At 47.1% G+C, this 27680-nt stretch overlaps 1 protein-coding gene across 7 annotated transcripts in view; it reads right to left on the reverse strand.

The window, feature by feature from the left end:
- The window catches only part of PEBP4 (phosphatidylethanolamine binding protein 4), a 203746-nt gene extending 191734 nt beyond the window's left edge, over nt 1-12012 (reverse strand). Inside the window, exons 1-2 of one of the 7 annotated variants that reach the window (XM_053578575.1) lie at nt 11838-12012; nt 5886-6022 (exon numbers count right to left, since the gene is read on the reverse strand). In XM_053578575.1, the coding sequence (XP_053434550.1) occupies nt 5886-6016 (131 nt within the window). In that variant the 5' untranslated portion in view covers nt 6017-6022; nt 11838-12012. The other 6 variants (XM_053578576.1, XM_053578578.1, XM_053578574.1 and 3 more) reach the window with 6 other exon arrangements.
- Nucleotides 12013-27680: the final 15668 nt, after the last annotated feature.

Below are 27680 nucleotides of genomic sequence, written 5' to 3' on the forward strand. Positions count from 1 at the left end.
TGTTCTTGCTCAGGCTGGTCTCAAACACCTTCCTGAACTCAAGCAACCCACCTGCCTTGGCCTCCCAGAGTGCTAGGATTACAAGTGTGAGCCACTTCGCCTGGCCTGGGGTGAAGATGGGTTTATAAGAACAATATTTACATATTGTTTTTCAGGAATGCTGTTATTACAGAGCGAAGGGTTTAGCAGGTCAGCACAGCCTTGGGAAGACACTGTCTTGCTCCCCTAAGCAATCAAGAGCTCCCATGCCTGAAACCTCACCATTAGTTGAATCATGTACTTCTTTGGGTTAAACATTGGGCCAGATTGTCCTTCAAAATGCAAATATCCCTCAGGGGATAAAATATCTAGTTGCTATGTCGGTAGCAGGAACTCACTTATCCATTTTCTCCCTGAGAAGAAAGGTCTGGAGAGCACAAGAGGTTTGAGAGGCTGCAATCCTGGAAGGGGAGAAAACATGACACAGAACAAGGGGACAGAGGCTGCAGCAGAGGAAAAACACGCACCATAGCTCTGCTGGGGCTGACCTTCAGTGCTCACCTACACTTGAAACTCAGAAACATAAGGCAGGCTTTGGGAAAGGTTTTTTTTTTTTGGAGACACTCAGTTGCCCTGGAGTTGAGTGCTGTGGTGTCATTATAGCTCACAGCAACCTCAAACTCTTGGGCTCAGGCGCTCCTCTTGCCTCAACCTCCCAAGTAGCCTGGACTTCAGGCCCCTGCTACAATGCTGCCCAAGTAGGTTTTTTTCCTATTATTAGTAGAGATGGGGGTATCACTCTTGCTCAGTCTGGTCTTGAACTCCTGAACTCAAGTAATCTTCCTTCCTTGGTCTCCCAGAGTACTAGGATTCAGAGGCATGAGATCCCACGTCCGGCAGCAAAAGATATTTTTTAAAACTTTTTTCACTTGTCCTTCTGTTACATTTTATCACCAAAAGCCCAGTTTCTGCAGGGTTAACCCAGTGAAGACAATGTACTGAGAAAGAAGGGGCACAGGGGGTGGTGGTCCTAGGTCCCCAGACTTTCTCAACAGCCCAGCATGGCTGAACTCCTCCACATGTGGCCTGCAGTGACCACCCACAGCTGTCCTGCTGGGGGCAACACCTGAAGGTGACCCCCCCCCCGTGAGGATGTGATGTGGACACAGATCTGGGGGTGGCTCCCTGAGGTTGGGGCCTGGGGTAAGGCCAGGGCAGCTTCTTGGTGGGGAGCCCCACGGCCTCCTTCCTACCCTTCTAGGGGCTCCTATAGCCCAGCATTGGGCAAAGGCAGCCAAGCCCACCTCATGGTGACAGGCACAGACACAGGACACCTCCAGGACCAGCACCGCTGAAACTTGGTCCCACAAGTCATCAGCTTGCTGACAGCACTTGCTTCTTTCTCCTCTTCCCGCATGTATGGCAATTGTTTTTGGATGGCAAGGTTTTAGCAGCTTTTAAAGAAATTTCAGGGGATGAATTTCCATTTTCCTTCATAGCAGCAGCATTTTAAGGACCATCTGATTTGTTTCTGCCATAGTTTCCTGCCCCTACCGGAGCTATAGAGACGTGAGGCAGAGAAGAGGGAGCCCTCCAGGGGCAGAGACAGGAACAGGCAGCGCGCCTGGAATGGGGACACCAAGGCCCGGGGAGGAGGTGAACTCTGGGCAGAGCCCCCGTAACAAGTCTCCCCTTGCGATCCCAGTAGGATAACTGCAAATGTTAAAAGACTTAAACACGTGAAATCAGCAAGTTGATATTTGGTGAGTGGGCCTGGAGCCACAGGGAGTGCCCGGGAAGGACAGGGGACCGGGGATTAGATCATGTCCCTGTCCTTCTTATCACATCCCTGGGGCGTTGCCAGTCCAGAATTTGAAGATGGTATATTTCTCCACATGGGCCATGTGCAGGCCTCTGTCCTGCTCCCCAGTTTTGTCAGACACTTGGAGAAGGACACAGAAGGCCAATCTATTTGATTTACGGATGGCACAGAAATGATCGGTGACTATCAAGATGATCAAATTAACTTAAAAGAAGATCAGGAAGGCAGTGCCTGTGGCTCAACGGAGTAGGGCGCCGGCCTCATATGCCGGAAGTGGTGGGTTCAAACCCAGCCCTGGCCAAAAACTGCAAAAAAAAAAAAAAAAAGAAGAAGATCCGGACAAGCCTGAGATATACTGAATCAAACGTTCAAGTTAGTGAGAATACACTTTAAAACTTGCATTTAAGTCCAAAAACCTCAACCCTGCCACCTGGCGTGCTGGCTGCTGTGGTTTACCTGCCATGGGGTACGTTCTCATTTCTATCCTGAGATTGGGGGGCACCCTTGATTTAAAGGCACCCTAGATAACGGAGAGAGCAAAGCAGGGTCCCAGCTTTGTCATGAACTTGCACTGCCTAAGGGACTGGGAACAAAGAGAATGGCATTTATTGGGCCACCCCAATCGGTCAGTTGTACCACATGTGTGTTATTTCATTTAATACAGCGACGCCTCGGAGCAGCTGTCCCCATTATTTTCATCTCTCAGATGACTAAACTGAGAAACTGCAGGACAATAAATGTTTGCAGCTGCTGAGTGTCAGGGTAATTTGTTGTGCGGCAACAGACAGCTAATAGAATAGGCTTGTCCATACGTTTCCCTGTACCACGCAGCTTCCGCAGGGAGTCATTTACTTTCTCCAGGCTTGTTTAAGCGAGATGGTCACTTGAGTCTCTCTGCCATGGTAAGAAGTGGATCAGAGAAACACAGCTGTACTTGTAGAAAGGGCTCAGAATTTCAGCCACCCCAGAGTAAGGGCCATTGGTCTGAGTGATGTTGGAACTTAATGCCCAAAGTGATCATACTAAGAGGGGGAGCCTTTTGGAGGTGATAAGTCATCCTTATAAAAGACACCCTTATAGAAGAGGTTCCTTCTAGCATGCAAAGATGCAGCAAGAAGGCCCCATCTGTGGAGCAGAGAGCAAGCCCTCAACAGATGCTAAATCTGCTAGCACCTTGACCTTGACCTTGGACTTCCCAGTCTCTAGAACTGTGAATAAACAATACATTTCTTTTTTTTTTTTTTTTTTTTTTTTTGAGAAAGACTCTCACTTTGTTGCCCTCAGTAGAGCTCCATGGCATCATAGCTCACAACAACCTCGAACTCTTGGGCTCAAGCAATTCTCCTGCCTCCACCTCCTAAGTCGCTGGGACTATAGGTGCCCACCACAATGCCCAGCTATTTTTAGAGACGGGGTCTCGCTCTTGCTCAGGCTGGTCTTGAACTCCTGAGCTCAAGCAATCCACCCACCTTGGCCTCCCAGAGTACTAGGATTATAGGCATGAGCCACTGCACCTGGCCAACAATATATTTATATAAAAAAGATATATATTTATAAATATATATATATATTATTTATATTTTAAATACATTGTTTAAAAATTACCCAGTCTGAGGTACATTTGTTAGAGGCTCATAATAGACTAAGATGGAAAAGGGTGACAAAAGGCCCATGGGACTTTGGGCTGCCTTCACAGAAGGGGTCTGGTGGGCACCCCAGCTCTGCTGCATGGTATTCAGTGTGAAAGTATAGGGCACCACACTGTAAAAAGAGCAGTGACCAAGGCCCCTGGGGAGGGGCTGAAGGGCTGGGTGTGGCTGCCCTGGGAGGGAGGAGCTGGGGTGAAGGTACAGGGCGTAGCATCTATCTCCAAACATGTGAAGAACCCTCAAGAAGAGAAGAAACTAGACTAGTTCTGCGCAGCTCCCAGGCCCACACGAGAAAGAATGGGTTGAAGTTACAGAGGAGCAGCCAGTGTCTTGGGACAAGGAGGACTTTGGGCGGCAGCTTCTGTCACCAGGGGAGCTCCCCAGGGCTGCCCCAAGGGTGATTAGGTAGATTCATTACTGAGCTAAAGGTTGAGTGACCACGGTTCTGAGACCGAACCCAGGGTCTTGACTCTCAGAGGTTTTGTGTCTAATCTGTCGTATCTCAGAGTTAGGCAAGGGCTGATTCCCAAAGAGGTTCTCCCTTAACAATGCTGTCACACTGCGTGTCACTGTATATACAATTCCTCCTTTAGAGAGTACTACTTTTGAGTCCTATATCCAAGAATTCCCTATTAGATTCCAAATATCCAGAAGAGAAGTGGCTTCTCTGGGGGGCTCTTGGTGAGGTCAGAATATTGGGGGGAGGGAGCCCAGTGCAGGAGGTACCACTCTCTCCTCAGGGCTCCAACATGCCAATGATGTATTTTAATTTCATTTCAGTGAGGATCTTTTATAAATACAAATATTCAGCAGTAATAATGACAAAGCTTCCCTTTTGCAATGATGACTTCCAATCAAAAGACATCTTTCTTAGCATTGACCCTTAGGGAGGGTCATAAATCTGGGTTCCTGCTGCTATATTCCAGGAGCCCTGAGAATGACCCTTCTTGGCTTGAGCCTGAGAAGTGTTGGGCCTGGGATAAGGGTCATCAGTGAAAGCAGGGGTCGGGGGAAAGAGCAAGTGTGGAGTCGGACAAGGGGGTAAATCCAGCTCTACCACTTCTGAGCCTTGTAAGCACCATGGGCAGGTTCTTTAATCTCTGGGGACTCTTCATCTGCAAAATGGGGATGATCATACCTACTTTGTAGGTTCGTTATGACAGTGAAGTGAGCGAAACAGACCAAAACTAGCAGAGCACCTGGCACATGCCCACCTATGGGTGCACAAGTCATCAGGGCACCAAAATGTGGATCTCTGCAAGGTAGAGCCTAGGGTCTGTGGAGCCTCAGGCTGGTCACTTCCCATGACCACACAGGTGCCTGGTGCAGGCCCAGCTGACCTCTCCAGCTTATGGGGGTTCACCTTTGCACCTGTCCACATGAGAAGCCTGCCAGCTCCAGGTCCACTGAGCAAAACACCTAGAAAACTAGAGCCTGCATGTGAGAGGCAGCCATATTTCTCTTCTCCTACACAAAAACTTCACCAAGAACTGTTTAATAAGATTTTTCAAAATGTACTGATATGGAATTTGTTACTTTCTTTTAGGATTCAACTACATAACTTTTAAAGAGAAGGCATTTTTATTGTCATGTTTGCCCAAATTCAAATGGATAGAAAAAGAAAGAGTAAGAGGTGAGAGTCCCTTTCTTCTTCCCTTTCTCAGAGATGGGATCAGTGGGGTGTCCCTTCTCCTCAGCCAGTAGGCTGGCAGCAAAGAGGCTTAGGGGTCCCTTGGCATGACCCATGAGTCCAGAAAAAGACTTGCTTTTCTAGCCAGCAGAGACAGAGAGGGTGAAAGAGGTTTGTGTCCTTGGAAGGGAAGAAGCTAGCCTCAGCCACCCTCATCATGGGGCTCCATCCAGCACACTCCCTAAGGGGCCCTCTGTCCCAGTATTCCTGGGGTCCATTACTGGGAAAAAATCTCTCATACAGGGAGGGTCCAATCACACACATTCTTGAAACTGCCACTTCTCATTTAAATGCTGCTTTGTTCCACAGCACTCTACCCAAGGCGATACAGTGAGACTGTCTCAAAAAAAAAAAAAAAAAGGCTGCTTTGTTGGGGGTGCCGGGGGTGGGGGCATTCTGGACAGTAGGGAGGGTCTCTCTTTTTCTGGGTCCCAGCAGGAAAAGGAAGGCCAGCCCTCACCGAGGCCTCTCACATTTGGAAGACCCATGGGGAGCCAACCTATAACCACGGACCTCTCAGCCCTGGGAGAAGCACTTTCTGGAAGACAGAACCTGTTTCAAAGCCCTTTTCTCAGTGTCATCCTCCATCAGGGTGGCCTCCAGACTCTGTCGGGCCTTTCCCAAGAGAGTGGGGTTGGGAGATGGTGCTCTTGGTTGTGGAAACACCCTTTCCTAAGACCTTCTCCCAAGATCTGCCTCCAGGGCTACCCGTGGGCTTCCCGCCACCCAGCTGTCCTTGCCTTACTTGCACATGACAGCATCTTCGTCCGACAGGGACTCGTAGATACATGGATCATTTTCTTCCTCGTCTCCTGTCACCACCGTCACAAGACCCAGCAACAGGGCTGCTGTCACCAGCCTCATTGTCCACCCCATGGGCACCTGGAACAGAAGGAGCTTTAGAGTAGCTGGACCCTGTGCTGGGGGCCCACTGCCCATGCCCTTACCTAGAGCCCCACCTGGTGGGGCAGAGACCTCACGTAAGCACAGGGTCAAGGCAAGTAGCTGTCTGGGCTCCAGCAACTAATCTACCACCTGGACACAAGTACCTTGGGCGGACCTGGGCCTCCTCCAAGCTAGACTCAATTTGCAGGCCACTCCTTTGGCAGGCCCCAGCTTTGTTGTCACTCTTGTCCTGGCTGCCAGGGCAGAGAGCAGGCTGCAAAGTAGACATGCTTACATAAGCCTTTCAGTGCACCTCCTTGTCCTGCCCCCGCACTTGCACCGGTGTGGTCAGCTGGCCTGGGACAGCCCGCTCCTCAGCTCTAAGGCCAGCCCTGGGATGCTGGGGACCTCAGGCTCAGGGATGGGGGATGAGGTGGAGGATGGGCTGCACCACGCTCCTCAGCCTGGCTCTGCTGCGTCTGGCCCCAGTTCCTGCAGCACCTGAACCCAGGTAGAGGTGGCTGGAACAGCCACCTCATGTAGGAAGGCTGCAGCATGGGTGGGGGCAAGGGTGCCCTGGCCTGAGGCCAGCTCTGAGGGGTCAGCTGAGGACAGGAAGGTACATCTGGCTGTACCTTGCAGCTGTGCTGAACTCAGCACTCTCCCAAAATAACAGCCTCTGGAGAAGGAGGCCTGCAGGGTGCTAGGGGGCTCTGAAGGGGGAGCCTGCCCCAGCCTGCTGTTGGAGAGGGGCCAGGCCAGCAGAGCAGCCTGTATTCCCTGGGCCGGGGAACAGTCCTGCGGGCAAGTGTGTGGGACTGTGATTAGAGCCAGAGCAGGCAAGGGAAGATCAAAGGCGGCTTCCCACAGCCTTTCCAAGACGCTGCTCTCAGAGGCTGGAAGAAAGGATGGGAGGCTGTTCCAGCAGCCAGCAACTCAGGGCTCCTGGCTTGTGCTCTGAGCTCTGCCTGGCCACTGGGGTGGCCATTCTGCTTCCCTAAAACACACAGCCTTTCCTTCTCAAAAACAAGTAAAATGACTCCTGTTATGCTGTGCCTTGCTAAGAAAGATGAGATCGGAGCTATAACATATCTGCACCTAGAGTTTTAGGAAACTATTTTCAGCATAGCCTGCATTCTGGTTCAATTCCTGCCTCCAGGATCCCAACCTCTAGCAAAACAAACAAAAAAAAAACCTTTGTGGTTACAAATTAAACAATTCTCAATCATCAGGCACCCTGAAGGACAACCAGGACTCCCCCAAAGAGAACTTATTCCCAAGATGTCCCCTGCTGGAATGTGTCTAACAAGAACCTCTTCACAAAATGACTGTGAGAAAGGAATGAAAAGAATCCTATAAAGCGCTCGGTAAGCTGCCCGACTCATAGCAAATGCTCAACAATTTATGAGTAGCGCAGGCATTCTTCCACAGACCTATGTTCATTCATTTATTCACTCACTCATTTGCAATCCATCTCACCAATAGGCATTGAGCACCTCCCACGTACCTGTCCCATATAGGGCCCTGGGGTATATATACCAATGGTTTGAGCAGGTCCCTGTCCCCACGCAGCTCCCAGAGCAGCCAGAGCCAGAGAACGGTGCTGCCAAGGCCAAGAGACTTTTCCCTTCCGAGTGGCAGCCAATAGAGAAGCCAAAACTCGGAGTCAATCGCTCTTCACACTTCCGTGAGTGGTGAGTGGCTGCCCAGAGGCGCGGGAGCGTCTTTGACCCTCTCCCAACGGCCACTTTCCCTATTTTATGTGCTGAGCACTTTTATCACTGAGTCCTTATGCCAATCCTCTGAAATAGGCACTATTATCAGCACGTCTTAAGAGAAAGGGGCACAGAGAGGTTAGCTGACCTGATTTTGGTCACACAAGCCTCTTAAGTGTGGGATTTGAACCCAAGCAGTCTGGCTCCAGAGTCTGTACTCTCAACCAATCCACTCCACTGCCCTGTACTGGTGTGGGGCCGTCTGTACTTCCCCCATCTTCCCTTTGCTCCGGGGAGGAGACACCAGAATCCTCCACGTGGCCCATGATGCCCTGCGAGACCCGGCTCTTCCTGGGCTCCTGCCTCTCACAAATTAGCCACGCCCACTCCATACGCCCCGCCCCCCAAGCCCTATTGGGTCAATTCCTCTGGGGAAACTCCTCTGACCCCCAGGTTCAATCAGTTTCCCGTTATACACAATCAGAGCACCTTACTTCTTTCCTCCTTATTCATTTGTACTAAATTATTTTATAGTTATTTGCTTCTTGATACTCCCCTCCCCCTCCCACAGTCTTTAAGCTCCTGGGAGGCCACACCGACTGTGTCCAGCATTGCAAGCACCCTACTGGGCCTATATAGGCACTTCATAAAATGCTTGTTTATAGCCGGGTGTTGTGGTGGGCACCTGTAGTCCCAGCTGCTCGGGAGGCTGAGGCAAGAGAATCGCTTAAGCCCAGGAGTTGGAGGTTGCTGTGAGCCGTGTGAGGCCACGGCACTCTACTGAGGGCCATAAAGTGAAACTCTGTCTCTACAAAAAAAAAATAAATAATAAAAAAAATAAAATGCTTGTTTAAATGCAAGACAAACTTGCCACTTCTGTTTCTGATCCTCCTTATTTTCACTTAATAGCCCACATTCCTACTAACTATTCAGGTTGGCCCCAGGCCTGGGTCCCTTTTGCTTATTTATCTAACCTTCTCCGGCTTGTTTTCTCACAGAGATTTTGCAGCATACAGTGGTTCTCGGTATTTTTCAAACCCAGCTTTTCTCTTGGGGATTCACTGGACTTTGCTTCATTGTTGAAATCTGAGATCTGGGAGCCATGTTCAAGCACATGCCGAGGCACTGGTTTTGGTCAGCTGCCCTCTTCCATCACCTGGACTGGGACCACCTCCAAACACTATCAATCAGGCCAAGTCTGTGGCTTTCTGAAATGCCTCAGTCCCTGCAGCCATCCTGGTCGGCAAGATCAGTGGTGCCAGAACGTGCCACCCTGCAATCCTCCTCCCCATCCCCCTCTAGGCTAAGAGGAGGAGTTTAACACCCTTCCTTACTGCTCAAGCTTCACCTTCTTTTTCTACCCAGATGCAAATCCTCTTTCCCTCTCTCCTAAACTTTCCCATATGCTCTTAGCAATCACTAGTCTACTTTAGGTTCCTATAGATCTGCCTTTTCTGAACATTTCATATAAATGGAATTGTACGATTTCCATTGACTGGCATCTTTCACTTAGCATAAAGAGTGTGGGGTACCGGGGATGATAGCTAAAGGATGTTAAGTTTCTTTTGGAGATAACAAAAATGTTCTAAAATTGTGGGATGTTTGCAAATATCTAAAAACCATTGAATTGGACACTTTGAAAGTGATGAATTGCTATCTCTACAAAAAAAAGTGATGAATTGTAAGATATATGAAGCATAGCTCAATAAAATTGTTTTAAAAAGGCAATCCTGGTGACTTCAGCAAAATAAAGAGCTAGGACATTCCAAGCTATTGCTCCCTCATGGAAACTTAAACACAAACAACTGGCTGAACTAACTTTATAGGAGCTCTGCAAAATAGCCAAATGTTCAGAACAACCAAGTGAATACCCAATCAAGAAAAGCCTCCTTCACAACCATGGGAAATTTCATTGTCTTTCTCCCTTGTCCCACTTTCTACCCAGGGAAGCAGCACTCTTAGTCTAGAGGAGATGGCAGCTCGGTTCCTCCCTCAAACCAGAGGCGGCAGAACAGACCTTATTTGCAGTATCTAACTTGTCTGGGGGCTGCCTGCAAGACTGATCTCTGTTTCACCTAATTCAGATCTCAAGTGAGAAAAGGAGCAGGCATTGCTCATGAAAGCAGCAGAGAGACTACAGACCTGCAAACACCCGGGAGAAAGATTACAGATTAAGACATTCCTCCATCTAAGGCCCCAAGGAGTAGCTGGAGTGAAAATCTGGGACATTCAAAAGCAGCCGTGTATATTTGGTAATTGAAGAAAGAAGTAAAAGTCATTGGAAATGAAGAAGGGGGATTAGGAGGGAGGGAGGGGTAAAAACCCACCTAACAGGTACAATGAACACTATTCAGGTGATGGGCACACAACAGCAAATGTTGTGCAGCTTATGAAGAAATTGGAACCTTTAACAGTTAGCAAGAGTGTAACATGGTACAGCTGCTGTGGAAAATGGTATGGTGGTTCTCCAGAAGGCTAAGCCTAGAACTACCACATGATCCAGTAATTCCACACATAGGTACATGCCCAAAGGAATTGAAATCAAGGATTTGAAAAGATACTTGTATGCCCAAGTTCATGGTAGCCAAAAGGTGGAAATAACCCATCTGTACACCAACCAATGGATGGGTAAACAAAATGTGATATATACATATAATAGAATGTAGAACGTTGAAACAGGATCCACATCTCTCATCACTCACAAAAATTAATTCACGGTGGATAATAGACTTAAAACTAAAGCGTGGAAACATAATAATTCTAGAAGATGATGTTGGAAAAACTCTTTGGAGACATCTGCCCAGGCACAGAATTTATGAAGAAGACCCCAAAGGCAATGACAGCACCAACAAAAATTAACAAATGGGACCTATTACGTTAAAAAGCTTCTGTATAGCCAAGGAAACAATCAATAGAGGAAACAGATACCTACAGAATGAGAGAAAATATTTGCACCCTATTCAACCAACAAAGGGATGATAACCAGAGTCTACAAGAACTAAAGCAATTCAACAAGAAAAAAAAATCAAACAACCCCATAAAAAGAGGGCAAAAGACATGATCAGAAGCATTTCAAAAGAAGTTGGACTAATGGCCAATAAACGTGAAAAAATTGCTCAAGTTCTCTACTCATCAGAGAAATGCAAATCAAAACCACAGTGAGGTATCCCCTAACTCCAGTGAAAATGCCTCTTATCAAAAAATCCCAAAACAACAGGGGCTGGCATGTATGCAGAGAGATAGGAACACTTATACACTATTGATGGGACTGCAGACTAGTAAGACCTCTATGGAAAGTCATACGGAGATACCTTAAAGAAATGAAAGTAGACCTACCATGTGATCCAGCAATCCCATGATTGGGTATTTGCCTTAAGGAAAAAAAAGTCATTTTATCAAAAAACACATGTACTCGAATGTTTATTGCAGCGCAGTTCACAATTGCAAAGACGTGGAACGAGCCCAGTGGCCATCAAAACATGAATGAATTATAATAATAAAGTGTGGTGTATATGCATCCCATGGATCACTCCTCAGCCATAAAAAATGGTGAATTCACACCTTTGTAATAACCTGGATGCAATCAGAGACCATCCTTCTAAGTTTTCCAAGAATGGAAAAACAAACACGTTTACTATTAAATGGAACTAATCCATCAACACCAATGTGTACATAGGGTAGTACAAACCAATGGAAAGAAAGCAGATGGGAGGGAGCAGGAAGGGAGAGGTAAATTCACACGTAACAGCTACAAAGCATGATATCCAGGTGAGAAGCACACTTATATTTTGGACTCAAACTGTACAAAAGCAATTCATGTAACCAAAACATTTGTACCCCTTAAAGGAAATACCTTTTACAAATGGAAGAATTTTTTCTTCTGCCATAAATAAAACCATTGTGCTATGATAAAAAAAAAAAGCATTTGTACCCCTATAATATTCTGAAATTTTAAAAATAAACATAAACATTAATTCCTATTAGCTTCCAAGGCCAAGTTTCTCTCTCTCTCTCTCTCTCTCTCTATCTATCTCTCTCTCTCTCGCTTATGGACAGTCTCTCCCTCACATCAACAGAGAAGAGCCCTTGTCACTTACCCAGAGCAGAGTGGGAGCTGTTGGGTGGTGGTTACAGAAAGGCGAGGAATCTTGGCAGGTTCCTGGGCTGGAGAAGGTGGGGAGAAAGTTCCCTCCAGGATGCCCCACAGTTTGGACCCTTAAGGCGACCAGGGTCTGCTGGTGTTGAGAGTTTGGGAGTGTTGAAGAAGGAAGGTTCCAGCAGCACCAGGAGGGGAGGCAGCAGTTGGCCGTTGGGGAGGCAGTTGGGGAAGTTCCAGGGAAGTTCCAGGGAGGAGCTAATGTGTAGGGAAGGAGAGAATAGGAAAAGAAGGGTGGGTGGGTTTTCTGGCATTCCTCCTTCCAAGGATTCTAAGGAAAAGAGTGGCAACCACAGAGACAATTGTCTTACCGTTGCTCTTAACTTTCAAGATACACCATGCGGCAGGCACAAGGGACAGAAGAGGTGCCCAGAGGAAGCTGCAGAGGCGTAAGAAACAAACCACTGACCCCAGAGCCCAGAGGAAGACGTTCAGAGTTTGACTATGCAGAGTAAAATGCAGAGGTGGGATTGGCAAGCTTCCTCAGAGTTCCCAAAATGATGGGGATTTGGAAAATCCCCCTTCCGCAAGTGCAGCCTGGAGCCTGCAGAAGGATGGAGAATGCCCCATGGTTCAAGTCCAAAGGCTAGCTTAGACTTAAGTTTCAGCAGGTGAGATTCTATTATATCAGGGCCTGAGCTCTCCTGCTGTGTTTTAAATAACCTTTCCTAGAATCGCAATCTTGTTTTCCTTATAGCAAGTTCCTTCCAGAAAAATCAAGGAATCAATGGAAATTTATACACTACACCAGTGTTTCTGCATTGTAGACCACCTGAGAAGCTTCTGAATGCCTGGCCACGCCCCAGATGAATTACACCTTAATCTCTGGGGGTGAGACCTAGACTTTGAAAGGATGGTTGGCACTAGATTGCTTATTGCCACTCAATTTACAGTCACCAAGATGTGGAAACAACCTAAATGCTCATCAACTTGGGTATGGCCTAACGAACGGTGGGATATGTATGCCATGGAATACTATTCAGCCATAAAAAAGGATGATGACTTCACATCTTTTATATTAACCTGGATGGAATCGAAACACATTCTTCTCAGTAAAGTATCACAGAATGAAAAAGCAAATATGCAATGTACTTAATGCTAATATGAAGCCAGTAGACGATCTAATTCACACCCATATAAGAGGAAAACTCATTTCAATTCAAGTTTGGGGGCAGGGAAAGGAAGTGGGGGGCCTTGGGGTGCTCCCACTGAATGGGCACAATGTAGGGGTGTCTGTCACACATTTGGGGTGCAGAACACAACTACAAGAGGGACTCTACCTAACAAATTCAAATACTTGGTCGTTTGTACCCTCACAAATAAAAGTTGCCTATACCCTGTACCCTGAAACAAAAATGTAAAAAAAAAAAAAAAAGGGGGGGGGAATGGTTGGTCTTCTTTTTTTTTTTAGACAGTCTTACTCTGTCACCTTGGGTTGAGTGCTGTGACATCATAACTCACAGCCACCCTCAAACCCTTGGGCTCAAGTGATTCTCTTGCCTCAGCCTCCCAAGATGGCTAGCCTTGATAGCAAAATAACAGAAAAATTATTCTCTCTCTCTCTCTCTAACTGGCAGGCACTCCTTACAGCTCTGTGTTCACATCTGAAAGGAACCCAGCAGACAAAAAGGAAATGTAAATTTTTTTTTTTTACATTCACCAGCTCACTACTCCTAAGAACCTATTTCCCGGGCTTGGAGTTCTGGGATGAACAGTAGTGTACAAGTGTCAGGCCTCTGACCCCGACCAAAATGATATGTCAAGTGCAGAATCAACAAGATCAAAAACACCTGTGAGAAGTCTGGCTCGTCATCCAGCTGCTAAGACGATGGAATGAGCATGGGGCAGTTTCACAGCACCCTATGAATTTAGCTGCTGTCACTTTTTTTTTTTTTTTTTTGTAGAGACAGAGTCTCACTGTACCGCCCTCGGGTAGAGTGCCGTGAGGTCACACGGCTCACAGCAACCTCTAACTCTCGGGCTTACGCGATTCTCTTGCCTCAGCCTCCCGAGTAGCTGGGACTACAGGTGCCCGCCACAACGCCCGGCTATTTTTTTGTTGCAGTTTGGCCGGGGCTGGGTTTGAACCCGCCACCCTTGGCATATGCGGCCGGCGCCCTACTCACTGAGCCACAGGCGCCGCCCAGCTGCTGTCACTTTTTTTTCTCTTTGCCCCCCTCAAATTCAGCTAGCCACTTAACCTCAAGGCTGACATTTTTCCATTCTTTCTTTGGGATGCCATGCCACATCCCTGTTCTCTTTTTTCTTTCCCTACATTCTTTTCTTTCTTTTGCAGTTTTTGGCCGGGGCTGGGTTTGAACCCACCACCTCAGGTATATGGGGCCAGCGCCCTACTCCTTGAGCCACAGGCACTGCCCTCCCCACTTTCTTTCACTCTCTCACTTCCTCTCTTCTCTTAAGAAGATAAAATAAATTTTATACTTTTATATCCTCATCTTGGTGTGGAGAAAGACTTCTCACCTGCAGAGCACCTGCTGAGCTTTCCACCCTAACAGAAGTGGATATTTTTAAATGCTTCCCACATGACTCTAATAAGCTGCCAGGCTGGGGGGGTCCCTGTATTAAATGTAGATGAGTGGCAGGCGCCTGCCATGGGCCCAAGGTGAGGAAGAAGAGCATGAACCCCAGACAATCACAATGAAACAGCCAACAGCCCAGTGCTCAGTTCAGTCACTGAAGCAGCCCTAGGGAAAAGAATGTGTTTTCATCATGTTTCTTTTCTGTATTAAATGATGGTTTGACATCCTAGGGGTCTTGCTGACCTGGAAGGGCCTGTCCCTCCCAGACTCGGTGATTCCTGGAGATAGTAAACCACATGCCCGCCCCCCCCAACACACCTTCCATATGCAACCCAACCAATCCAGAGCCCATCCCCCCAGCCACTTCCTTTATCAGACATTGAGCCAATATTCCCCCTGCCCTCAGTCACCCCAGGGCCAGCCCAAACATGAGGGACCACCTCTGTGGTTTGAACCTGCCACCTCCAATATTACTATGCAAACTAGCCAATCCCAAACCAGCTCAGTAGCTCAGCCTGCCTGGCCTCTTCCATCCCACAGAAATCACAATGAGGGCTACTCTTTTCCCTGGCTCCTCCTGCCTCCTGACCTACTGGGTGCCTCCCTCTGTGGCCCTGCATGGTGCAATACTCCCTTCTCAGAGAAACTGTCAGTAACAAGTATTTCTTTTTATGGTCTTGGCCTCTCCTTTACTCAGTCATCTCCATCAGTGAAAATCCCTAAGTACAATAGAGGCAGAGGATGTGGTTATCTTACAAAGTGAGCATCCAGAAAGGCTTTGAGAGAGAGACAGGAGAAGAGTGTCCCATGTGCAAAGGCACTGTGGCCAGAAGGGATAGGGCTGGTGGAGTAGAAACAGGATGGAACTGCTGGAGCACTGAACACAGGGACCAAGAGGGATGGGGTGGGGACAGCATGCAGGCCTTGGACTAGGCCAGGGAACCTCAGGGACAGCAGTAGACTATTCTACTGGTGGGGAAACCAAGGCACAGGGGGAGTTGAGTCTTCCTTAAATAAGAGCTGACTTATGCTCTTGGCTTCATCAAATCCTACTCACTAATTCCTTTCTCAGTGTGGGATTCTGAGACCCCACAAGGTCATGGTAGAGAGCCTTGAGTCTGGCACCCACCTTCTAGCCTAAGGAGACTATGGGAGGAGGAATGAATTAGACTGGCAAGCTGGGTGTAGAGGGCACCTGTCTCTGAGGGAGGACACATGCTTTGGGTCTGGATTGCAGACCTGCCACTTCTGGACCTGCTGCTCTTTCTCACCTGTCTCCTCATCCGTAGAGTGTGCGTCCTAGCCTCCTAGTGTCCTGGGTTTGTCATGAAGATGAGAAAGGTGAAGGGTGAGGACAGTGCTTGACACATAGTATTTTGTTATTTTTATTTATTTATTTGGAGACAGTCTCTGTCACCCTGGCTAGAGTATAGTGGTGTCATCATAGCTCAGTGCAACCCCAAACTTCTGAACTCAAGCAATCTTCCTGCCTCAGCCTCCTGAATAACTGGGACTACAGGCATATACCACCATGATCAGCTAATTTTTTCTATTTTTGGTAGAGACAGGGTCTTGCTCCTGGTCAGAATGGTCTCAAACTCCTAACCTCAAGTGATCCACCTCAGCCTCCCAGAATGCTGGGATTACAGGTGTGAGCCATAGCACCTGACCCACATAGTATGTTTATCTTTGCCCCCTTAAACCAGAAAACAATTCTAAATCTGACAAGAACCAAAAAGACACATTCCCTTGAAATGCAAGATAGCAGCTCAGGAGGTTCCAGGGGGTGATAGTTCAGCCAGAGCATCTCTTCCAGACCATCCTGCCACCAGGAGGTCCTGGGGCTGCCAGGAGATCTGCTCAGCTAGCCAGTGTCAGCCTCCATCACCTTGCTGCACTAAGCAAGGCCTTATCACTTTCCTAGAGAACTTCTAGAGGAAGCTGCAGGGCAAACAGATGTGGCAGGTTTCCTGAGGCTCTCTGACAAAGGAAAGGTGACAGTCTTCTCCCCTCCTGCTCTCTGCCACCAGCTGGGCTTCTCTGCTTGGAAGCCTTGTGCTTCTAGGGCCATTCAGATGCCAACCACATCTCCCATGACTGGGCACTCGCTATGTGCCAGACAGTAGTGGACACACATAACCCGCTCCACCCCACTTCATTCTCCCACAGCCCCACCATGTGGAGACTCTTGCCCCCACTTTACAGCTGAAGCTTGATGTGGTTGAAAACTTTATCCAAGGTCACGTAGCTAGCAAACAGAAGAGGCTGATCCCAGCCCAGATCTGTCTGAATCCAAAGCCTGTGTTCTTACTACCCAGGTTGTTCTGGGCCACTTGTGTCTTCCAGACTGTCCCAAGGCCTATGGACACCAATCCCTCTCTGTTGCAACAAGTTCTATCTCTCTTTTCTATTTAACTTTTAATTAATTAATTAATTTATTTATTTATTTATTTATTTTGAGACAGAGTCTTGCTCTGTTGTTTGGGCTAGACTGCCATGGTGTCACTGCTCACAGCTAGATTCAGACTCCTAGGCTGAAGTGATCCTTCTGCCTCAGCTTCCCAAGTGGCTGGGACGACAGACACATGCCACTCTGCCCGGCTAATTTTGGTAGACACAGGGTCTCACTCTTGCTCATGCTGGTCTCAAGCTCCTGACCTCAAGCGACCCTCCCGCCTCAGCCTCCCAGAGGGCTAGGATTACAGGCATGAGCCACCTTGCCCAGCCTTAAACACTGTATCATTGATTCATAGTTCATGCAAACTGTGACCTTTTGGCTCCTCCTTCTTTGACATGTCTCCCTGTCTCATCGCATTCATTTTATAGATTTTTCTCCGGGTCCTGTCCAGGCCCGGTGCCCTGTAATTCTGAGGCTGCACGTTTCCCTGCCACTCCATCAATGTGCGATCAGGGAAAACAAAGAGGTCTCACTGGGTCCGGAGTGGACTTTAACTGGCCACTTCTGGGGAACATGAGTGGAGTGGCTGCCAATCCCCTGGGCCCAAACAGAGGCAAATCTAGTATTCTAAGCCCCAAGGACACCTACATAATAAATGTAACACAATGTCTACCTCAGTTTAGTGGGAAAGGCAGGCATTTACTTAGCCAGCGGGAAGACAAGATAGCCTACGATAAGAGCTATAATAAAGGAGGGAACTAAAAAGTAGGGAAACTTGTGAGGATGGAATTGAGGGACGCTTCACAAAGGAAGGAATGTTTTGCAATCAGTCTTGGAGGCTATTTGCTCTGGGCTTATCCTTTTTGCCTCGAGGGGGACTAGAACTCCTGCATCAAATCCTTCAGGGCCTGCCAGAGCCCCCAGCTCTGACATCTGATTAGATATGGCTGCAGAGTTTTATTCGAGCTGCCTGGCGCCCCTCGCACAGCCTCTGGCATGGTGCTCCTGGCTTGGGCTCAAAGGCCTCTGCAATGAGTCCTTGCACCATTCCCTTCAGAGCAGTGTCCTGTGTAAGGGCTGATTGCTGTAAAACCCCCCTAAGGAACCACAACAGCCAAGTCACTAACTCTGAAGCCATCAACAGTAAGCGTGTCCGAGGACGCACAGAGGCCTGGCCCATGTGTCGGAGCATTTCCAGACACCAACCAAGGAATAAAGATCAGGCCTGAGGTGAGGCCAGTTTTCTGCTCTTCACTGGGAAAGTCATTTGAGACCTCAGAGGAAAGCCATGGCCTTGTTGAGGATGCTTTGTTAGGAAGGTACCTGCTAAAATCAGGAGGAGTTGGGAGCCCAGTTGGACATTCTTGCTTTTAGATGCAGTGATTATTCCCCAAGGCAACCTAAGAGGGTGTGGATGAAAGGTTTGGAGGAAGCCATGAACCCTGTAGCTCTGGAGGGAGAAGGATCAAGCTACCCAGGAGCTGGTTCCTGCCCAGTTTAAGGTCAACAACCACTGATGGGATGACCAATCCCCTCAGGCCACCTGAGGACCCACCTGCGGGACCCTTTAGGAAAATGTTTAGACACAAGCCCCACCCACAATGTCCCACCAGGGACAAGGCAGAAGGGATTCAACTCTTTTTTTTTTTTTTTTTTTGAGACAGTTTCATTTTGTCGCCCTCGGTAGAGTGCTGTGGCATCATAGCTCACAGCAATCTCAAACTCTTGGGCACAAGTGATTCTTTTGCTTCAGCCTCCCAAGTAGCTGAGACTATAGGCACCTGCCACAGCGCCTGGTCTCAAACCTGTGAGCTCAGGCAATCCACCGGCCTCGGCCTCCCAGAGTGCTGGGATTATAGGTGTGAGCCACCTCACCTCTTCCCAAGATTCTACTCTTGGGAAGATTTTGAGTAGTAGGTTTTCAACTTGAGCTTTAGGAAGGTGCTTTAGGAACTGTTGGGAAAGCTGACTGGTTAGAGCAGGCATCTGTTTTCTAACGAGAATCCTGTGTGGGATATATTTTTAAAAATAATTCCTCTGGTAAATAGTCAAGAACTCACTGGATGAACTGGCATTAACCTGGCTCTATCTCACCTTTGCTATCTGCTCTTTTATATTCCTGACCGAATTATCCCTTTTTATGAGGTATACAGTGATTGTCCCCATTTTCAGTTGAGGGAAAAGGCACAAGAGAGCGTGAGCCCTTTTGCCCTAAGGCCCACAGCTGGTAAATGCTTCTCCTGACCTTCCCCTGCCACTCAGAGGACTGTGATTTCCTATTTCTGTGTGTTTGTCAGAAGACCCTGGGCAAGGCTGTAGGTGCAGCTGAGTTTGACTGCTCTGCCCATCCTCCCATTCCTGAGCCGTGGAGCCCTGTGTGTCTCACTTGCAAAGTCCAGGCCTCTATGATGGGAAAGCAGTGGATAAGAGGGGAGGGGCTGTTTGAGGGGCCCCTGGGGCCCAGCCCCTTTGCAGATGTGAGAGGGAAAGCCTTGTGGAATGAGTAGCCTTGGGGGGATTAGTGTCCTTGTGCATTTTAGCACCTTGCTAAACATTGTAGGCACCCAATAAATATTTGTTGAGTAAATGGGTGGTGTTTTTTTTTTTTTTTTTTGAGACAGAGCCTCAAGCTGTCACCCTGAGTAGAGTGCTATGGCATCACAGCTCGCAGCAACCTCCAACTCCTGGGCTTAAGTGATTCTCTTGCCTCAGCCTCTCAAGTAGCTGGGATGACCGGCGCCCACCACAACACTCAGCTACTTTTTGGTTGCAGCTGTCATTATTGTTTGGCAGGCCCGGGCTGGATTTGAACCCGCCAGCTCAGGTGTATGTGGCTGGTGCCTTATTCGCCTCAGCCACAGGCACTGAGCCGAGTTTGGATATTTGTCCCTTCCCAATATCATGTATATATATACATACATTTGATCCCTGGCTCGGTGCCTGTGGGATCCTAAGGCACCAGCCACATATACCAGAGCTGGTGGGTTCAAATCCAGCCTGGGCCTGCCAAACAACAATGACGGCTGCAACCAAAAAGTAGCTGAGCATTGTGGCGGGCGCCTGTAGTCCCAGCTACTTGGGAGGCTGAGGCAGGAGACTTGCTTGAGCCCAGGAGTTGGAGGTTGCTGTGAGCTGTGATGCCACAGCACTCTACCCAGGGCGATAGCTTGAGGCAAGAAAGAAAGGGAAGAAGGAAGGAAGGAAGGAAGGAAAGAAGGAAGGAAGGAAGGAAGGAAGGAGAAAGAAATTTGATCCCCAATGGTGGGTGCCTGGTGGGAGGTGTCTGGTCATGGGAGAGGATCCCTTATGAATGGCTTGGTTCCCTCCTCTTAGGGAACAAGGAGGTTCTCATTCTATTAGTTACTGCAAAAGCTAATTGTTAAAAGAGCCTGGCACCTCCTTCTCATGCCAAATGACACACTGGCCCCAGTTACCTTCCGCCATGATTGGAAGTTCCCTGAAGTCCTCACCAGAAGCACATGTGGGTGCCATAATTCTTCAACAGCCTGCAGAACTGTGAGCCAAATAAACCTCTTTTCCTTATAAATTACCCATCTTGGGTATGCCTTTATAAGACAGATGAACTAAGGAAGCTTCTGGAAAGTTTGTGCCTTTCACTCTGTTCCATCTGTGCCTTCGTTCCAGATGTTGTGTGTTGTCATCACAATGTTGAAAAGCTTCCTGTCCACTGATGAAATATATATGAATATTTATCGTTGGTTTGTCTCCCTGGCCAGTAAGAACACTGTCAGATGTATGAGACTGCCTTCGTGCTCGGGGCTGGGCTGATAAAAAAGTTCTAAATAGTGGGCGGCACCTGTGGCTCAAAGGAGTAGGGCGCTGGTCCCATATGCCAGAGGTGGCGGGTTCAAATCCAGCCCCGGCCAAAAAATAAAAAAAATAAAAAATAAAAAAAAGTTCTAAATAGTGGGAAGAGCGAATTGCTGTCTAATCCCTTGGTGTTTGCTTAAATCTAAAATATGCCTTTGATACATAACTATTAAAGGATGATTGTCAAACAAGGTAACATCATCACTCTCACACAAATAGAAAGTGAACACATGGAAAACTTTTATCTTTTTTTTTCATGATTTATCATAAATGAGAGAACTGGTAAGTTCTTACAAGGGCAACCCAAGGAATGGACACATTGACAGATCAGTGAGGTTGAAATGACTATGCAAATGGTGGCAAATTGGCTTCTTCCACTGTGGGAGAGGGAACATCTCAAGGAACCCCCACCAGATAAAATTTTTTACATAACTGTAGACAAGAATGACTCTATATTGAGATCAATTATCTATAATTTATAGAGCTATCATATAGCTCAAGCCAATGAATGAACCAGAGAACGTGGAAGAATGTGCCCTAAGCGATTTGTAGTTTTGTAACCTACTAAGTAATATTTCTTGCTTATTACAAACTTCCTTACCTGACAAAGGAGACAAGTGAAGTCAAGGAGGAAAGGACAGGCTATCCAATAAATGGTGCTGAGACCATTGAATTCCATATGAAAAAATAAAATTGGGCTGGATGCAGTGGCTCACGCCTATAATCCTAGCACTCTGGGAGGCCCAGGCAGGTGAATTTCTTGAGCTTAGTTTGAGACCAGCCTGAGCAAGAGAGAGACCCTGTCTCTACCAGAAAACACACACACACACACACACATATAAATATATATATACCCAGATGTAGTAGCAGACACCTGTAGTCCCAGCTACTTGGGAGGCTGAGCCAAGAGGATCACTTGACCCCAAGAGTTTGAGGTTGCTATGAGTTATGACACCACAGCACTCTACCCAAGGTGACAAAGTGAAACACTGTCTGAAAAAAAAAATAAAAAGGGCCGGACAGAGTGGCTCACACCTTTAATCCTAGCAGTCTGGGAGGCCGAGGTGCATGGATTGCCTGAGCTCATGGGTTCAAGACCAGCCTGACCAAAAGCAAGACCCCATCTCTAAAGATATCCAGGCATTGTGGCAGGCGCCTATAGTCCTAACTACTCAAGAGGTTGAGGCAAGAGAATCGCTTGAGCCCAGGAGTTGGAGGTTGCTGTGAGCTATGACACCATACGGAACTCTACCAAGGGCAACAAAGTGAGACTCTGTCTCAAAAAATAAATAAATGAATAAAATTTTGAAAAAGTAAAAAATTAAATTATGGTGTGATGCCATACTTTACACAGAACAAATTTCAGGTGGATTAAAAAATGAAATATTAGGGGCGGTGCCTATGGCTCAGTGAGTAGGGTGCCAGCCCCATATACTGAGGATGGCAGGTTCAAACCTGGCCTTGGCCAAACTGCAACAAAAAAATAGCCGGGCGTTGTGGCAGGCACCTGTAGTCCCAGCTACTTGGGAGGCTGAAGCAAGAGAATCACGTAAGCCCAGGAGTTGGAGGTTACTGCGAGCTGTGATGCCATGGCACTCTAGCGAGGGCAATAAAGTGAAACTCTGTCTCTACAAAAAAAAAAAAAAAGAAAGAAAGAAAGAAATATTAGAATAGAAACTTTTAAACCTTTAGAAGAAAACACAGGAGAATAACTTTATGACTTTAAAGGAGGGAGAAATATGACAGAAGAAACCACAAACTGTCCCCCCAAAATCCATAGATTTCACTATATTTAAAACTAAAACTTTTTCTTTCATCAAGAAACCCCAGATATGCCACACACAATGGCTCACTCCTGTAATCCTAGCACTCTGGGAAGCTGAGGCTGGTGGATTGCCTGAGCTCACAGGTTCAAGACCAGCCTGAGCCAGAGTGAGACCTCATCTTTAAAAATAGCCAGGCATTGGGGTGGGTGCCTATAGTCCCAGCTACTTGGGAGGCTGAGGCAAGAGAATCACTTGAGCCCAAGAGTTTGAGCTTGCTATGAACTATGACTCCACGGCACTCTACCGAGGGCGACAAAGTAAGACTCTATCTCCAAAAAGAAAGAAAGAAAGAAAAAAGGAAGGAAGGAAGGAGGCAGAGAAGAAGGGAGAGAGGAAAGGAAGGGAAGGGAAAGAAAGGGAAGGGAAGGGAAAAAGAAAGGAAGGAAGGAAGAAAGGAAGGAAGAGAGGAAGGGAAGGGAAAAAGAAAGAAGGAAGGAAGGAAGGAAGGAAGGAAGGAAGGAAGGAAGGAAGGAAAAGAGGAAGGGAAGGGAAAAAGAAAGAAGGAAGGAAGGAAGGAAGGAAGGAAGGAAGGAAGGAAGGAAGGAAGCCCCAGATATAAAATAATGCATTGCTAATAAAGGATTCACTTCCAGAACTTATAAAGAGCTCTTGTAAATCAAATCAGAAAGAGACCAAGAAGCCAGCAGAAGAGGAGAGAAGGGGAAGAAGCTATAGGAAGAGACTGGGAGTACAAACTACTAACAGGTTGTACCCAAACTGCCTCTTCAGTGCCTCTCAGAAGAGTCCTGGCTCTTATACCAAACCATTATAAAGAACCTAGTGGGACAAGTGTAGCCCCAGCGATTCACCCAAACCAAGTTTGAAACCAGGATCTCATTCATTCATTCAACAAATCCTCAGTGCCCACTTAGTATGGGGTAGAGAAGACATGGAAGGATGCCAACTCCCAGAGCGTCCCCTTCAAGGGCTGGTGAAAGATTCAAATGCTAATCCTCAGGGAGGGCACGATGCTAAAGGGAGACAAACACCAAGGAAAGACCCTGGCTCCCAGCCTGGGCTCATCTTTGCTCAGCCCCTCAACTCATCCCTCTGAGTTTGCGTGGTGTTTTACTTTTTTTTAAAGTTAATTTTATACTCACAGACAAGTTACAAAAACAATACAGAGAATTTCCCATATGTCCTGTATGCTATGCAAGGTGTGATAAGTAACATTTTGCGTGGTCACACAACAATTATCAAAACTCAGTAATTAGTCTTGGTACTATACTATCAGTGAAACCACAGAATTGATTCGGAGTTCACAAGTTTTCCAATGATACCCTTTTCTGTTCTAGGATCCAATTGAGATCATGGCCTATCATTAGTGAGTCTCAGCCTGCAAGAGCTCCTTGGTCTTTCCTTGTCTTTCATGATCTTGACACTTTGGAAGAACAATGGTCAGGCCAAGTGTAGTGGCTCACGCCTGTAATCCCAGCACTCTGGAAGGCCGAGGTGAGTGGATTGCCTGAGCTCAGGAGTTTGAGACAAGCCTGAGCAAAAGCAAGATCCCCTTCTCTACTAAAAATAGAAAAACTTGCTGGGCATTGTGGTGGGCACCTATAGTCCCAGCTACCCAGGAGGCTGAAACAAGAGGATCACAGCAACCCAGGAGTTTGAGGTTGCTGTGAGCTACGATGTCACGCACTCTACCCAGGGTGATGGAATGAGATTCTGTTTCAAAAAAAGAAGAGGAGAAGGAGGACGAGGAAGAGCACTAGTCAGAATTTGTAGAATTCTTCATCATGATTAAATTGAGATTAGACATTATTAGGGAAGGTGCCACAGAGGGAATGCCCCCTTCACGGGTGTACAAAGTCCATTTGCAGTCCTGGGGATATCGACCTTGATCGTTTGGTTAAGGTGGTATCTGCCACAATTTTCTACTGTAAACTCACTATTTTCTCTCTGTAATTGCCAAATATTTAGGAAGAACTACTTTTGAGATTATCCTGTTTCTGCTGAAGGTTCACTGTGGGTTGTTGTTTTTTAAACACTTTGCTGCATTGGGCTTCATAAATCTGATGACCCCTGACCACCAGCTATGCTCGGCTACTCATCTGAGAAAGTGCACTCACTGCTCTTTCCTCTGGTGCACCAGCACAGGCACAAAGAAACCACACTGTTCCCCTGGCAGTGTAGGTCCCCACCCCCACCCCCAAGATATGAAGATGCCTAGAAACATGACAGCTTGCATGACAAGGAGCTAGAAAGAACTTTAAAATATGAAGACAGGCTAAATAAGTTTGTCTTTCTTCTGCAACCTGCGTAAGAATATGCAACCAGAGATGAATGTGATAGGGTAAACATGAACTTGTCTGTTTCCTTAAATGCTAGTAAATTGGGGCATAGGATGGAGTAAGGAGAGCTGGAAGCTTGAAGGAACTCATTTTAAAAGTCAAAACTACCGGGTGATGCCTGTGGCTCAAGGAGTAGGGCACCAGTCCCATATGCCAGAGGTGGCGGGTTCAAACCCAGCCCTGGCCAAAAACCACACACACACACAAAAAAGTCAAAACTACCAGGGGCTGGTGCAGGGGCTCATGCCTGTAATCCTAGCAGCTTGGAAGGCTGAGGCAGGTGGATTGCTTGAACTCAGGAGTTCAAGACCAGCCTGAGCAGGAGCAAGAGCCCCAACTCGAGTAAAAATAGAAAAACACGTGGGTCATTGTCCTGGTGTCAATAGTCCCAGCTACTCAGGAGGCTGAGGCAAGAGGATCGCTTGAGCCCAAGAGTCTGAGGTTGCTGTGAGCTATGGTGTCACGGCACTCTACCCAGGTACACAGAGTGAGACTCTGCCTTAAAGAAACGAACAACAAAAAACAAGCATCACTTGAGCCCAGGAGTTTGAAACCAGCCTTGGCAACATAACAAGACTCTGTCTCTTAAAACAAAACAAAACAAAAAAGAGTGAATCCAAGAAAGCTTGACTCTCTATCATAGAAAAGACACATATGGAATTTGTGCATCACACAAACCCAGTGGCCACATGTCCAGCAGCAAGTGGGCCAGTATGTATGACAAACATGGGTGTGGCCTGTAAGGTCCACCATGAAGGTGATTGGGATCTTGGCTTGGAAACCTGTTGGGACCCCGGCTTGAAAACCCATTGTTCACTCTCCCCAAAACCCTTAGTTGGCATCAGTACCACCAACTTGAGCCTCCTTGGTCTTAGTCCCATGTGTAGCCCGCCGTAGCAAATTCCCCTTCTATCAGGCACAGCCAATCACATTTTTCATCTTTCCAGGGCTGAATTAAATTAAGATTCAGTCGGAAATCTGGTTCCTGTTATTAGCTCCGGCTGTCTCTGAGCTGTTTAGCTTTTTGGTACTTGCCCTGCCTTCCAGAACCATCAACATCTCACAGCCTAGCCCAACTCTGCTTTGATCTGTGGTTACCTTGCACCTGAAAAGCAATTTCTTTTTTCTTTTTTTTTTTATTGTTGGGGATTCATTGAGGGTACAAGAAACCAGGTTACAATGATTGCATTTGTTAGGCAAAGTCCCTCTTGCAATCGTGTCTTGCCCCCAAAAGGTGTGGCACACACCCAGGCCCCACCCCCTCCCTCCTTCCCTCTCTCTGCTCTTCCTTTCCCCACCCCTCCCTCCTTCTTTCTCTCTCTGCTCTCCACTCCCCCCACCCCCACCATGTCCTTAATTGTCCTTGATTGTCCTCATATTAAAATTGAGTACATAGGATTCATGCTTCTCCATTCTTGTGATGCTTTACTAGGATTAATGTGTTCCACTTCCATCCAGGTTAATACAAAGGATATAAAATCTCCATTCTTTTTAATGGCTGAATAGTATTCCATGGTGTACATACACCACATGAAAAGCAATTTCTAACACTGATCCCCTGATTGTTGCCCTGTGTGTGGCTATGGAGACCATGGACTCTGTTAAATTAAACTAATTTGGCCTGAGGATGGTTCTGTACTAGCATGTAAATTAGCTGAAAGCCTAACACAGAAATATATACTCTTTTTTTTTTTTTTGAGACAGAGTCTCACTTTGTTGTTCCAGTCTAGAGTGCAGTGGCATCACAGCTCGCAGCAACCTCAGACACTTGGCCTCCTACCTCAGCCTCCCAAGTAGCTGGGGCTACAGGTGCTCACCACTATGCCCAGCTATTTTTAGAGACAAGGTCTCACTCTGGCTCATGCTGGTCTTGAACCCATGAGCTCAGACAGTCCACCCGCCTCAGATTCCCAATTGCTAGGATTATAGGCGTGAGCCATGGTACCCAGCCCTTGGCCAAGAAATTTTTTGAAAAAGAAAGTTAATGGTGTATGTAGGGAAGCAGATCATGCCCTATTAGTAGTCTTCCTGCTACAATAATCAACGTATTATGTGCAAAGTGTGATTCACACCTGTAATCTTAGCATTCTGGGAGGCTCAGGAGTTCAAGACCAGCCTGAGCAAGAGTGAGACCCTGTCTCTATTAAAATTAGAAAAATTAGCCAGCTGTCCTGGTGGGCACCTATAGTTGCAGCTACTCGAGAGGTTGAGGCAGGAGGATCACTTGAACCCAGGAATTTGAGGTTGCTGTGAGCTAGTCTAATGCCATGGCACTCTAGCCTGGGGAACAGAATAGGACTCTGTCTCAAAACAGAAAAAACCATTACCGTCTGTCACAACAATAAACAACTCAATGAAACAGAATTGAAAGTCTAGGAACAAACACAAGAATGAGTAAATATTTAATATATCATAAAAATTAGATTAAATTAGAGAAGTAAAGATGCTCAGAAAAGCTCAATGAAACAGAATTGAAAGTCTAGAAACAGGGCGGCGCCTGTGGCTCAGTTGGTAAGGCGCCAGCCCCATATACCGAGGGTGGCGGGTTCAAACCCGGCCCCGGCCAAACTGCAACCAAAAATAGCCGGGCGTTGTGGTGAGCGCCTGTAGTCCCAGCTACTCGGGAGGCTGAGGCAAGAGAATTGCTTAAGCCCAGGAGTTGGAGGTTGCTGTGAGCTGTGTGAGGCCACGGCACTGTACCGAGGGCCATAAAGTGAGACTCTGTCTCTACAAAAAAAAAAAAAGAAAGTCTAGGAACAAACCCAAAAATGAGTAAATATCTACTATATCATTAAAGTATGATTTAATTAGGGAAGTAAAGATGCTGGGACAATTGAGTATCCAGAAAAAAATAAATTTCAGGTAGCTCAAAGAGTTAAACATGAAATATAA

Source organism: Nycticebus coucang, chromosome 24 (genome assembly GCF_027406575.1).
Source record: "Nycticebus coucang isolate mNycCou1 chromosome 24, mNycCou1.pri, whole genome shotgun sequence".
NCBI classification, from domain to species: Eukaryota; Metazoa; Chordata; class Mammalia; order Primates; family Lorisidae; genus Nycticebus; species Nycticebus coucang.